This window comes from Epinephelus fuscoguttatus, linkage group LG17 (genome assembly GCF_011397635.1).
Source record: "Epinephelus fuscoguttatus linkage group LG17, E.fuscoguttatus.final_Chr_v1".
NCBI lineage: Eukaryota > Metazoa > Chordata > Actinopteri > Perciformes > Serranidae > Epinephelus > Epinephelus fuscoguttatus.
In genome coordinates, this window is record NC_064768.1 from 20,377,843 (window position 1) to 20,392,311 (window position 14,469).

The 14,469-nt window shown below is 38.8% G+C and overlaps 1 protein-coding gene across 5 annotated transcripts in view; it reads right to left on the reverse strand.

The window, feature by feature from the left end:
• The window catches only part of LOC125905187 (snake venom 5'-nucleotidase-like), a 30,308-nt gene extending 20,477 nt beyond the window's left edge, over positions 1-9,831 (reverse strand). For all 5 annotated transcript variants that reach the window (XM_049603075.1, XM_049603079.1, XM_049603078.1 and 2 more), the window contains exons 1-4: positions 9,682-9,831; positions 6,802-7,163; positions 2,557-2,779; positions 1,358-1,546 (exon numbers count right to left, since the gene is read on the reverse strand). In XM_049603075.1, coding sequence (XP_049459032.1) covers positions 1,358-1,546; positions 2,557-2,779; positions 6,802-7,149 — 760 coding nt within the window. In that variant the 5' untranslated portion in view covers positions 7,150-7,163; positions 9,682-9,831. The remainder of the gene's footprint in view (positions 1-1,357; positions 1,547-2,556; positions 2,780-6,801; positions 7,164-9,681) is intronic.
• Positions 9,832-14,469: the final 4,638 nt, after the last annotated feature.

Here is a 14,469-nt window from a genome sequence, read left to right on the forward strand (position 1 = left end):
TCAATGTGAATGTTGAAATCTCCCAGCAGAATAACATTTGAGGTGAGTGTGGTAAGATGGGTGAGAAATGTAGAAAATTCAGTTAAAAAATCCTTGTTAGGCTTAGGAGGTCGATAAACTGTGGCAATTATTGTCGGGACAGAACCAGAAAGCTGTGAAACAATGCATTCAAACGACTTTGGAGCTGGATAAGAGACCGGCGAGACTCTCCACATCTCACGGTAAATCATCGCGAGACCTCCTCCCCGGCCGGAGTCACGTGGTTGACTGGTGTAAACAAACCCGGGAGGAGTGGAATCATTCAGGGACGTAAAGTCATTGGGCTGTTGCCACGTTTCAGATAAACATAGAAAGTCAAACTTACGGTCGGTGAGGAGATCGTGAACAAGATGTCCTTTACTCGTAAGCGAGCGGATGTTAAGCTGTCCAATGCTGACGCTGGCGTTGGTGTTGCCATGGTTACCAGCCGTGTAAACCAGGTTAGCAGGCCTGGCTAACACGCTGGAGTCAGCAACCCGGCCAGTGTTCTGAGGAGGGCGTCAAGATGTGGACCAAATGGACTTGATCTGACCCGAGTTGTCCAAGTGAAACGACCGACCGGATCTTTGGTGGATGTATCTCCGGCGGAGAGGAACAGCGATGTCCGGCGGGAGGTGAAGCACAGCCGGCGAGTGCCCTGTCGCGAGGAAGCGGAGACGAAGCAGCTCGTCAGCAGAGTACTGCAGGATTCCTGTCACTGGTTGATGGATTAATCTCAGGAGGAACCAGAGGATCCCGGACCAAAGGCAGGAGTTAACACCCAGCATTGTAGGCAGGACAGGCATCAGTACGTCCAGGTAAGCCAGTCAGTCAGGTGAAGCAAAGGTCGGTATCCATCCACGAGCGTTAGCACTGATAGCTCATCAGAATTAAAAGTATGAATGAAACTCACACTCACAGCAATTGCATAGTCCGTAGGACAATAAAATATCATTAAAGCATTAAAAAAACACTAAAAGCGTCCCCCCCGCAAGCAGCAGCAGCCAGACGTGCCAGCGTTCACTCCCAGAAGGAAGTTTGCAAAGTTTGCAACTGAGTATCTGCACTGGCTGTCCAAATTCTGTGGTAGTCCTCCAATGTAAGCGTACCTGATGAACTAGGGTGGCATGAAGTTATGATGACTTTGTTGTTTACTACTTGTCTTTGTTCTTTGCTCTCCATGCTAATGCTCAATAACAAACTGCTAAGTTGGACAGATAAAAAAACAAAAGACAAATTTGACTATGACAAATTAGACCATGGTGTATCTACTCTTACTGAAGTTAAAGGAGCTGAGTACTTCACCTACGGACACTAACGGCTGTATTCATCCCTGTACCTGTATAGAGGAAAGTGTCGCTGTGTCCACCGATGACAAGGTCGACTCCGCTGACCTTCTTGGCGATCTCCTTATCCACATCAATGCCTGCGTGACCCAGAGCGATGATCTTATTGACTCCCTGCTGCTGCAGTTCAACCACCTGCTGCTGCACGGCAGTCACCTCGTCCTCGAACTGCAGGTGTGGTCCTGTAGAGGCAACATGGACAGAGAGGGATGGTCTACATTTGGAAACACTGTCAGTCCTGACCCTTTCTTTTTTAAACATGCCTATTCCTCTCAAGTCATATTGATTTTCTTTCATTAAAAAATAACTCACAGGTAGCAATTTGTGCATTTAACTTGTACAATCTGAGTTAATCTATGATTTGAACCATATTAGAATCTAAGTCTCTGATTTTTGAAGCCTTAATTTGAATAAACTGAGGTTTTATTTTTTTTAAGTTTTTTGTTCAAGTGTCTCCTCTCTTCTAAGGTACAAAACTTGGATTTCTACGCAGTTTTATACATTTAAATATGTTATGTGGCCTCATGAAGCCAAAACATATATGAACAATATTTCGATATTAGTGTAAATTTATCACATCAATGTTTACATTGATGCCATGTAGGAGATATTCATATGTTGGCTGTGTGCATCATTCTGGCTTGAGAATCTGTTTTGAGAAGAGAGAACATGGTTTTGAGTGCAGCTTTTCATTTTGCCAGATATTTGTTTTGACAAAATGGTTAACTCTTTAAGTTTCTGTGTTCAGAGTTTTGAGAAATTGAGTTTCAGAAAATGTGTCAAACAATTGGGAAAACTGTTAACAGTGACTTCATCTCCGTTCTCAACTCAATTTTCTGTTGTTGACATTTTTAGTAGTAAGTAACCTATGTGTACTGTCTGCAGTTTGTGGGGACACTTCAGAAACAAATGTGCAGCCAGATCTTATTATATTGACATAGAAAAAGTTAAAAGAATCAGCATTTTTTCATTGTTCATGTCAGTCAGGTTTTAGGTTTGATGACTTGTCTATTGGTTGTTTACAGAGCCCAGTGTGCCATATAAAGAAAAAAACAACATCAACAACAAAAAAACATGATCTCATATTAGTTATATTATTATTTATGTTCTTGAATTATCCATGTAAAAAAATAACTGTTCTGTATTAGAAGCAAAAAGAGATATCACAGAGAAAACATCCACCTCCACCTACCAGGCTGAGAAACTTGAGGAGTTTCCTTTGTTGTGTATCCAATCACGCCCACCCTCTCACTGCCAACAGTGAGGATCTTATGAGGTACATAAGAGCTGCCTAGTGTCAAGGCCAGAGTTTTGTCTGTTTTGATGTTGGCACTTAGAACTGTAAAATTGATCTGCTCCAAAAACGGTTTCATGAGTCCTGGCACTTCATTATCAAACTCATGATTTCCAAAAGCCTGAAAAACAAAATGGAAATTCAAAACTCGAAGTGCAGAAAGACATTCAGAGCTGCTCTCACTAATATCACATTACACACAGGTGCAGACGTATATTATACGTGTCTAATTGAGTAAAATAACTCACGGACGTCCTTAAGATTTTGTGAATGATGGTCTTAGAAAGAGGAAACTTTTAACAAGAACTAAGATCTATAAATACCACTGTCTGAAAAATTCTATTTAAAGTAAAAGTGCTGAATTCACGATGTTACTTATATAAAAGAAGTATTAGAAAATGTACCTTAAGAATTAAAAGTACTCATTATGCAGAATGGCTCTTTCAAAGTTTTATTATTAATAATTTGTTGTTATCATCTCTGCCAGGCATAAGCATGGAGGGGACCATGAGTTTGGTTGTGTATGTGCGTGTGTGTATCTGTCTGTTCACAGCTAATCTCGCAAACCTTAATATTTTGTATGCACATTGTTGACTGTATTTTCTACACATTTATTTGTTCTATTTTTATATATCTTTTAAACTTAAAGGGCAGTGTTATAATTGATATTATGATTTTTTTCATTAGTTTCAATTAAGTTTTTACTCCATTATTTATTAATTTTATTATCATAATTTACTTGCGTAGCATGGAAATATATGATTAAATCTGGAAAGCTAAGCCCACCCTTTTCTTTAGGTTTTATTAGCATACTACCAGTTAGTTATAATTCCAAATTTAATGTTGAAATATTCCAAAAAACTACTGTGTGGAATGAGTGTTCAAAGGTTCGTAGAAGAAGATTGTTTTCTTCTTAGTACTGACTCTGGTCACGTTTCCATCTGTTTAAGTCTTGTCTCAATTTATTTTCCAAGACTTGATAGTTATATATATATATAAAAGGATTTTTATTAGGGATGCACGATAATATCTGCACATCAGTAGTATTGGCAGATATTCGCCTTAAAATGAAGAATCAGTCAACATGATTTTTCTTATTTTGCACAATGAATGAACATTACATATCTTGAAAGGCATTATTTAATGTCTCCATCTGCTGGTAGGTCATAATAAGAGTATGCATGCATGATATGAAGCTAATTCCACAACAGAAGAGACTTGATGATTGGCTGGTGGGAAAAAAGTAGATATATCGATATTGGTATCACTTATCAGCCAATTAAGTTATTACATATCGGCAAGAAAATTCAATATCGTGTATGAACTCCCCCTTTATGGACTGAAAATCTTCTTGTCAGTTTGCCATTAAGATCTAAAATAGGGCAAAGATTAAAAGGCACAAAGAGAGGACAGCCTATCCATTAAAACATTGCTCTCAGAGTTGCTGCAACTAAGCTGGTTAAAACCAACTGAGGCCTTCAGAACTGCATCAATAACTCAAATTCAGCTTTTCACTCAAGAGTCTGATTCGTTTGCTCTGATCTGACACCTTTCTATTTCTATCTTTGATGGTTTGAGTAATGTTTGTTTGGATCCCATCATTAAAATGGGACAACAAATAAACAAACATAGTGCCAAACTACTAAATGACAAATACATTATGTGAACCTAAAATAAAATCTTTTATGTCTTTCTGTGATATGGAAAAGGTCATAAATGCTTTTATCTTTTCTAGACTTGACTATCACAACTCCCTTTATTCATGCCTTAGTCAGAAGTGACTCTCACAGCTACAACTGGCTCAGAATTCTGCTATGAGACTTTTAACGGGCGTTAACAAAAGGGAGCGCATTACACCTGTCCCAGCATCACTGCACCGGCTTCCTCTCCATTTCAGATTAATTTTATTATTCACCTTCAAAACATGACTTGGACTAGCTCCTGAGTATATAATGGATCTCTTAACCCCCTATGAACCCAAACTTGCTCTGAGGTCATCTAGCCGGCTACTTCTTGCTGTTTGAAAGGACAAATTTTGTAACTGGAGGGAATCAGGCTTTTGCTGTTAGGGCTCCCAAACTCTGGAATGCACTTCATGTTGACATACGATTATCTACATCTGTATCCACTCAAAAAACAAACAAACAATGAAAACACATTTTTTTTAGGATGGTGGAGGTGTCTACATAAGTATTTATGTAATTTTGTGCATATATGTGCTAAAGCTTGTGCACAGAGCGTGTGTGTGTAGGGGTATATCTATGTACATGCATATTTGTGTGGATGCATGCACATATTTTTACACATTTATGTATATTTATTTGTTTTTATCCCTTTGTTTTACTACTTTACTATTTGCAGATACCTCATTGTTTATACTCCTGCTTTATTTAACGTTCTTTATTGTCTTGTGAAGCACTCTATAATAGAGGGCTGCAGTGGGACTGGGTCCCGCCGGGTCCCGCGGAACACAACACAAATATTGCGGGAGTGGGCGGTTTGGACTTTGCTGCGGGCGGGAACGGGCGGCTAAAAAAAAAAAAACACTGCGGGATCTTGGTGCACATGCATAAGCGTTTCCACTCTATATTTATTCATAAATGGACAAATGTGCCCTGAACCAGCTTTCATACCAATTTGCTGCTTGTTCCACCTGTCTGTCTGTCAGCTCCATCTGTCATGAGACAAACATGAAAAAAGACGTGCAGTGTATTGTGTTTCACCGGCAACGAGCTGTCATTACGCGCGACAATTACACACGGCTGCACACTCTTTATAACCCACTGTGAACCTATGTTGCATAATAAAGATTTGCCCCCTCGTAATTTTTAACCGCCCCCTCAGTAACTTCATCCTGGCGCCAGGCCTGCCTTAACCTCAATCACTGCGTGATTAAGGTAGAAAAATAAATAAAATACAGAGGAGGAGAATAGAATATGAAACAGCCTTTATTTCATTAAAAACTAAATGAAAACAACGAAATAGGAGCGCTATTCCTGACCAGTGCGTCAACAGACATGCAGGCCAGGGAAACAAAACAAACAACCCCATGAATCTCTTTATTAGTAGCCTATAAAATTACGTGTTTTCTCCTCTGCGGGATGGGAGAAGACACAAAATCATCAATCTCTATTATTGTGTGGGCATAAATTCTCAGAGTTTTGCAGGTGCGGGTGGGAGTGGACATACACATTGCGGGAGCGGGCGGTAATGGTCAGAAATTCAGTGGGAGTAGTGTTGCACCGTATACCAGTACTAAAATAGTACCGCGGTACTAGAGTATTCCAAACGGTACTATACTGCATTCGGAAAATAGCGGTACTTTGAAACTGATTCAATTCATTAATTTAGTTAGTTTATTTTACTCAATTATGCACACAAACGCCTTTCTTGTTCCTATTGGAGCACAGATTGTGCAAGTGGTGTGTATGACAACACCTGTATCAACATTCGCAGCTGGCGCACGTGAAAAAAGACAAGAGAAAGTCTGCCTCGCAAAGGGAGACAACATGAGACAACAAACTTGATGGAACATTTGAGTTACCAAACCATGACGTCCATACCAAGGTACTTACCGAACCATGATTTTTTTGGTACCGTTACACCCCTACTATTTATTGTTCTAAAGGTTTGTATCTAAAAGGACACTTCCTTAGGAAAAGTACCGAAGAATGTCGAAAAGTATCGAAATTCATTTTGGTATCGTGACAACACTAAGCGGGAGCGGGCAGGAGCGGGTTGAAGAAAACAGTCCCGCGCAGGGCTCTACTCTGTAACTATAATTAAGAATTTTATAATAACACTAAAGTATTATTAAACAGAAATAAACTGTTGAAATAAAATAGCTCTGTACATAAATACAGTTTTGACAAAATTATACTATAGTTAAGTATTTCCAGTAGTTTAATACAACGCTGACTGCATAACAAGAACTTTATTGACACTTAAAAGTATATTTTGTTAATAACTCTTCTGTCCTTTTACTTAAAATTTTGATTTTAGGACTTTTTAGGACACTGGTAATGCAGTGTTTATACACTGTAGCATCAGTGTATCTTCTTTAAAACTAGAGGATAAAGCTGACTTTCCTGCTCTTGTTTACAGTAACTTAATAACAAATTAAGCTCTCTGTGGGTTTCTTACCATGCAGTCATACCCCAGTTCGTTCATAAAATACGCAGCCTCAGCTCCCTTGTAGTGGTTGAACCAGATAGTCCCCTGGAACTGGTCTCCAGCGTCCAGCAGCAGCACATTGCTCTCGTTGCTGCGGATCCTCTTGATCATCGTGGCTCTCCGGGCCACCCCAGCAAAACACCCACTGGTGCTGCTGCATTTCCCAGAGTGCTCGCTGGTCTCCTCCACCCGAGCATGAACGTCATTGGTGTGGAGTACAACCAGGTCCCAGGCTGCTGAAGTGGACACCAAGAAGCCCAGCAGGAGAAGGAGGCAGAGCCAAGAAAGAGCATTCTGCTCCAGGCATACTGTTCTCATCTCTCTGCTGTGACCTGTGCACAAAAACACTGATGGATGAAACGGGGACAGGAGTTGTTTCTTCTCAAGTGACCTGCAGGTATCTTTCTGTCTTGTTTCTCTCTGCTCCTTCTGCAAAATGAAATAAATGAAACCTGCTGACACTATATACTGGACAGACTGAGAGACAGAGCGTACAAGAAGGCGGGTAAAGAGGAGGAGGAGGAGGGCATCAGGGAGGATTTGGTTATAACAGTTGGTGTTATGATAGACCTTTCTTCCTACATGTTCAACTCTTTTGTTTTCTTCTTGTTCTTCAATATTTTTTTATCACTGAACATTAAACAAAGACCTGTTGATTAACACTTCCTGACAATGTATATCAATAAAAAAACTATGATTAATAATAAGAGCAAAGAAAATGCAGACAGGAAGGTGTCTGACTGATGGACACTGTAAATAAAACCAAAGCCGACACTTCTTGCCCATCCCCATGAATATTGGGGTACTTTTTGCAATAAATGTGTATCACACTGTACATTTGATCATTGTTTTACAAAGGAGTTTGAACTTCTTTTTCTCAGTAGCTTTAGTTAAAGGCATATATCATTTCTGGTACTTCAAGAGCAGGTCTACCAGAGTCAAATTCCTTGTATGTACACACGTACTTGGCGAATAAAGCTGATTCTGATTCTAAGTCACTGATTTTTAACCAGTTTTGTATCAAAACAATCTGGGTAGTATGTGTACATGAACTGTAATAAACTGCCCTTGATCCAACCAATGCCTAGGTTACATCAATTACATGATCTGGCAGAGTTTGGCTGGCTCTCAGCATTTTCATATTGCCAATTCAAACAACTGAACAATTAAAAATTTCCGTTCATCCTGACTGGGAGAGTTCCAATTCAACAGAGCTGCTGCCTCACAGTTTGTCTTAGCTTTTTCCAGTCTAGCACTTGGAGCACATGCCACAATCGCTGTGCAACTCACCTCTGCTAAAAGGTAATGAGCCCAATTAATTTTTTTGCCCCTGATTGCGATCAAGGTCAAATTGAGTTTCTGCTGATACCAAGTAGCGATCTGATACTTCTATTTTTCAAGACAAAACAACTGCACAGTGCACACTTCGAATACATTAAAGTTATTAAAGTCAATCCAATGTGTATGCTCGACAACTGATTAGCTCTGCAATGCATTAAGAAAAAAAACCTGCATCCAAGCTGTTCTTTACTGATTTATTTATCTATTTAAAAACCTATGAGGGCATCAGAGAGGATTTTGATTTGATACTTGGTGTTATAATACACCATTCTTTCAAAATACTTTTACCTCTCAAAGCTGTGGTATTTGATGCTTTAATTCATTTTTATAAAACAAGATAAACTAGTGTGGTCTGCAGGGTGGAGACTGAAGAGACCTCAACACCAGCTGCAGAAAAAGGCTGGAGAAAGAAGGAAGATGTTCAATTGTGAAAGACAGGAGTTGTTTATAGCATTAAACTCTTTTGTTTTCTTTTTACTCTTTCATATTTTTTATTACTGAAAATTAAACATTAAAGCCAGAAATGGTGGGTCAATTTAATCATTTTTCTAGTTTTAACTATTTAAGCTAACAACATGAGTTAATGGGTCTACAAGTTGAGTAGCTAATGATAACAGCTAGCTTGTGAAATAATTTAAAAAAAAAAAAAAAAAAAGAAGAAGAAGAGGAACAATGACCTGTGGGCCATATTCGGTTGAGCTGATCCAGTTTCTGGATGATAAAAGTTTGTTACTGGTAATGCCAGAAGCTGTGGGAAATGGCCGATAAGCCTTAAAGATTCTGGGAGGCTGTCTTGCAGGCAAAGGTAATCCAGGGGTACTCTGCTTGTATATAGATCTGACTAGATAGATCTGCTGGTTTTGTGTCTCTATCCATGTAGACAAGTGCTAGATAACTGCCACATCCCTAGTAGTCAACTACTGATGCAAACTGCCTGCCTCCTGCTATTACTGATTGCACCAGCTGTGTCGCTGCAGCCAGATTAAATATCTTAATATACTGTGGACAGCTGCTGCTGCTGTTGTTGTTTAATGCCAGGTTCTGTCCAGCTCACCTGGAAAATCCCCAAATATCCAGTGGCTAGTCCGCAACTGCGCTTGGCACATGGGAGAAGTTTTAGCTCTGCAAACTCACGCTATATGCCACTAAACCCCACACACAAAACCTCCAAGGTTACACAACTCTCTATTACTATTGTAGCCGACCTGGGAACCACAGGCGGGTTGTCTAGCACCAGCGTTTCATTTGCGCTCCCGATAGTGAACATGAAAACACATGTAGTACAAGTATGTAGCTACATACCGTGTATTCTGCGGGGGGTAGGAGCACCACAATGAATAAACAAACTGTTACAGCCCTTATTTCATTAAAATTTCAACAAATCACAAAGGTCACTAACCGCTACTAAAGCTAACGGTCACTAGCTAACTAGCATTAGCTAATCCGCTAAGAGCTACATGCAACCACAAGAAACTTATTATTTTTAATCAATAAGCGAAGAACACTCACCTATGAAGTCTTCTTGTTTTTTACAAAATGAAACTTCGTCTGAAATGTGAGAATTCTCATGAAGTTTGCAAAGACATTAGTCCGGTCTCGTATATATGTCTGTGGTCTCGACACTCTTGACACAGAAGACAGCGGTATTAACTCGCGCACGCGCAGTGTACCTTTGGCGATGTAGCTGGATCTGTGACGTGTTACTGCCCCCTACTGACGTAAATACAAACTGCAGTTAACCCATTAACATGTCAAAAAAAGTTTGACAACCCTTAGTATGGATTTAACCAACTCACTCCATGTGCTTACCGGAGGAGGAGGGTAGCTGGGGTGGGACAGTTTTGTTTTTTAATTTTAATTTTCACCCGCCCCGAAGCTACAATAATTTTCCTTGAGCCTCCCTGAGTGGTCATACAAAATCATACATTTAATAGCCTTGGTTTTTCACTCTTGTCACGTATGCTGGTTAATTTTGAATGAGAAGTAGAATAAAGTGATTTTGATGAAATATAACTAAGCTCAGATTTATTTTTTATTTTCTTATTTGACAGTAGCTAGTCATTCACGATGTGTCCAAGGACCAGCGGAAATTTAATAATATTACAATAATTCCTGTTTTTTCAGTTTCTGACCATGATGAAATTGTGTACTTATGGAATTTTTTTAAGAAAACACCATGGGTTTAGAGGGCATGTTTTCTTTAAAAATCAGAGGTAAAATAAATACAAAATACAACCATTTAAATTTGTGTGCCCCTCCCCTAAACCAATATAAAAAACATAAGTCCCCTCCTTAAAAAAATTATTTGGATTATTATTATTTTACATTTCTTTAAGGTGTAGAGAGTTCAAAAAAAAAAATCTTCAAAAGTCCCGCTAATTCACATGTACTGTACCTTGTGTAAAATCTGTTTATCAACACAGCGCCCCTGCTGCCGGGTTTGTGGTATTACACCCCCTCATGAATATTCACACATTCAGACGTTTTGATTGGCTGTGTGGCTGAGGGTCCCAATAATTTAGGTTTTTATCAAAAATGCTTTGTTCTCTGATTTCGACACAGAATCCTGTTATCAAAGAAACCTCAGCTTTCACAGGCAGCTGCCATTTTGTGTCTTTCTTCCAAATGGGGGTGGCAAAACTCAGATCAAACTGTAAAATCAGCCAGCGCTGATCAAATATAAATCAAGATTGTGTTACTGTATAACCTATTTTGCTCCTTAAATGTTTTCAGAAACAAATTTCAATGTATTAATTAGCTGAATTATTAGAGTTTGTAAACAGAAAGTGGGTGCCATACTGTTGCCTGTATTGTGTAAACAGAATCTAAGGCTGCAAATTGCATGCTTTTTACTTTTACTTTTAGTGGTCACTGTAGCTGCTCTTACGAAGTACACACTGTTGCATGCAGTGTGCACACAATCAGGACATACCACTTATTCATAACCATATTCATAACATTGCATCCTGAACTTTGACCCTCTTGCTCATACTATATCTGTTACCTTGGAGATAAAACAGAACACCATTCACCAAGCTCACCTGAGATGGAGGTCAGCCTGAGGAGCTCTGCTGTTGTTGTTTTTTTGTTTTGTTTTTTTGCAATGTATGTATTTTAAACTTTTAAGTATGAAGCATATTATATTCATGTCAGAAAAATTTCATAGACTATGCATTCCTATGTGATTGTTATTTATTAGTTATGTCCTTTTATTGTCAGTCTATGTGATTATTTTGTTCACTTAAACAATTAATATTCCCATCATTTCTATTCGACTTGTCACCAGTCACTTTAATGCGTCAACGAGCAGTCAAGCTGTCTTTTTTTTTCCTTTTTTATTTCAAAGAAAACAATAACTAGAATAACAAAGAACAAAATGTGTACAAATACGCATAACTGTAAAGAGGTTTTTAAGGCATTGTAAATACCCACAGTTCTGGTGGCTGTTTAATTCATCAGTCCTTCTGGTGTTTCAAATTACAGTTCTGAGTTCATGTTTGAAGTGGTGGATATTGGGCTTCTTTCAAACCATTTGCATTTATGGATTAAAAAATAACATCTCTTTTCTGTGAATTGATTTTAGTTCCACACATTTCAAAAAACATGTTCAGCATTAATCCAGAAGAATGTTTCACAAATATAATCATAAAATAAATCTATTTCTGTGCCAGTATTACAAACACACAGGATTCAGGAAGATCATTTTTATATATATTTCTTTAAAATAAGCTTTCATCTGTCTGCATCTTAGTTAATGTGACACATCTCACACAGTACAGTGGATTGTGGGTCAGAGTAGCCAAAAAAGTATGCTGGCTTGCATAGTGCGAACTGCGAACGGATGCAGTAGGGCATCCTGGTATCTTTTGCACACCTCACCTCAAATGTTTTTAGAAGTAATAATGTCATGTAAATGCACTGTATGATGAGATTGGATCAATCGCACATTTACTGCTTTTATTTGTGCCCATAGTTACTGCTGTCCATGTTAAGGTTGTATCGCAGGTTGTATATTGTACGTCCCCATAATTACTACTTTTGTCATGCTGTAATTTTAGAAGACGGGCAATGTTCAGCTGTTCGTGTTAAGGTTGTATCACAGGTTGTGTATCGTACGTCCCCATAATTTCTACTTTTGTCATACTGTAATTTTAGAACATGGGCCGTGTTGTGCTGTTGGTATTAAGGTCTGATAACAGATTGTGTATTGTGTGCAGGGCTGTATCTTAATTCTTTTTGCACATAGCAATGCTGCAAAAGAGGCTTAAGGTTTTGTAGCACAGGCCACAAAATTGTAGCACGAATATAAAACTATCAATTAAGTCCATTGTGGTTTGAGACTATTCAAATTCTGTGTTGACAGGAGTTTGACAAAGTAAATTTCCATGACCTCTTAAATGAATATAGTAGCCTGCTGAAAAAAATGTGACATGGTTTTAAATATCTTTGTTTAGTATCATAATTTATGTGCATAACACGGACAAGGGAAGTAGAGGTGCTGAGGTGGTTGCTGAGATGATATTAGGCCCTTTATATAAAACATCAATTCATGAAAAACTTAATTTCAAATGTGTTTTGGTTTAAGAAAGGCTTGTAGGCGTGGGAAAGCAATTTGGCATCTGTCTCCACTCACACCGGGTAGTTGGTGAACCTGAATCTGTCAGAGAGTTGGAGGGAGACAATGTGGTTTTACACCAGACTGGCTTACTTGTTGTTAAAATTTAGTAGTGGTTTAACTTCACAACAGTGACAAACAATGCTGAGGCTTAGGGCAAACACTTGCATTACCTGGCTGTCCATGACGGCAGATGAGGGAGATGTGATGGTGCTCTGCAGGCCGCTTGATTGCATGTGGCTGCCATAAGAAAAGCTGAAGATGGAGGGGCTCGACTCAAATGCAGTTGTCTGGCAATCAACACACTTTTACTTGAGAAATGATGTCATGGGCCACATTTAAAAACTAAAATATAAAGTTATTGAAAATATAGCTAGAGGACAAAAAGAGCAGGTGCTTGATTACCACCTGGGGTATAGCCTATCTGTGCACATGCCATTATCATACCCTGAGAGTTCGCTGTTGACTGGACCAGTGGAGGCATGTCGCTGTCTCCCCTGACAGAGAGGGCTCTCCGATGATGCAAGCCAAGTACTGGGAAGAGCCTTCTGTGGCTCTTGTGTAGTGGGGAGAACATTCACACAGTGCGACACCAGTTGGTCATATTTCGTAACTACTTTTGGCACGCTTGGTAACAGCTTTATGCCATTAGTCTTACTGAGACCTTACTGTCAGCAGTACATCCTGAGGTAAAAACAGGCACTACAGCTGCACGTTAACAGGCAAAACAATAACACTACTTTATAATCCATGCACCAACAGCACATATGACAATGAAAGAAGCACATTCATTTGATATGAAAGACATTTCTATTATGTGCAGCACCTCTCTGTAAATGCATAATAGTCAATTATTATTCAGCTATGATCAGAAATTGTTAAAGGTTAAAGGTCATCATAGCTACCAATACATGTACAGCCAGCTCAAGGCCAATGATGGCTGAGATATCATCCCTCATGGAGAACATGTTCCACCCAGTGCAGGACACTCCTTGAGTGAGAAGCTGCTTAACCCACAGTGTACTCATATGCAAAACTGTGCAATATCAACTGAGTGTAAATGTGATTATATCAGTGGGGAAATCTTGTTTTTCTGAAAAGAGTACTAATATTTCTCTTTCCCTGTATGATTTTACATATGTTAAAGAGTATATGCACTATTCAGTATTATAACTTCATTTATTTTCCGTCCATTAAGATCCTAATTCAATACCACTGCTTCAAAACTTTGCCTGTCCATGATTTGTAAACTACAACACAAGTTTGCTTTGCACAGCCCTGTTTTCTAGAAATTATGTCTATATACAACTAATCTGAAACAGAAAGTCTGTAGTAAATATGTTTTGGGAGATGTAATGCCGAGCAAATTACTTTTTCTGTTAACATCATGAGGAAATATTGCTAAATATTTATCTGGGAAGTTGCAAAAATGTTTATACTGAATGTATCAGCAAAATGTTCACTGATTTTGTATTTCAGTTGTTTTCCACCAACATAGACAATCTTGCAATATCAACTTTTTTAAAAAAAACTTTTTTGTTAACATTTACCTGAAATCTTGATCTTTCTTTAACCTCAACCAAAGTGCTTTTTGTTCTGGACATTCACCCAAAGTTCCGGTGTCAAGGTGCTGCACTTTGTATGCCCACCATCGTCTGCCATTGTCCCCACAACCACCTCCT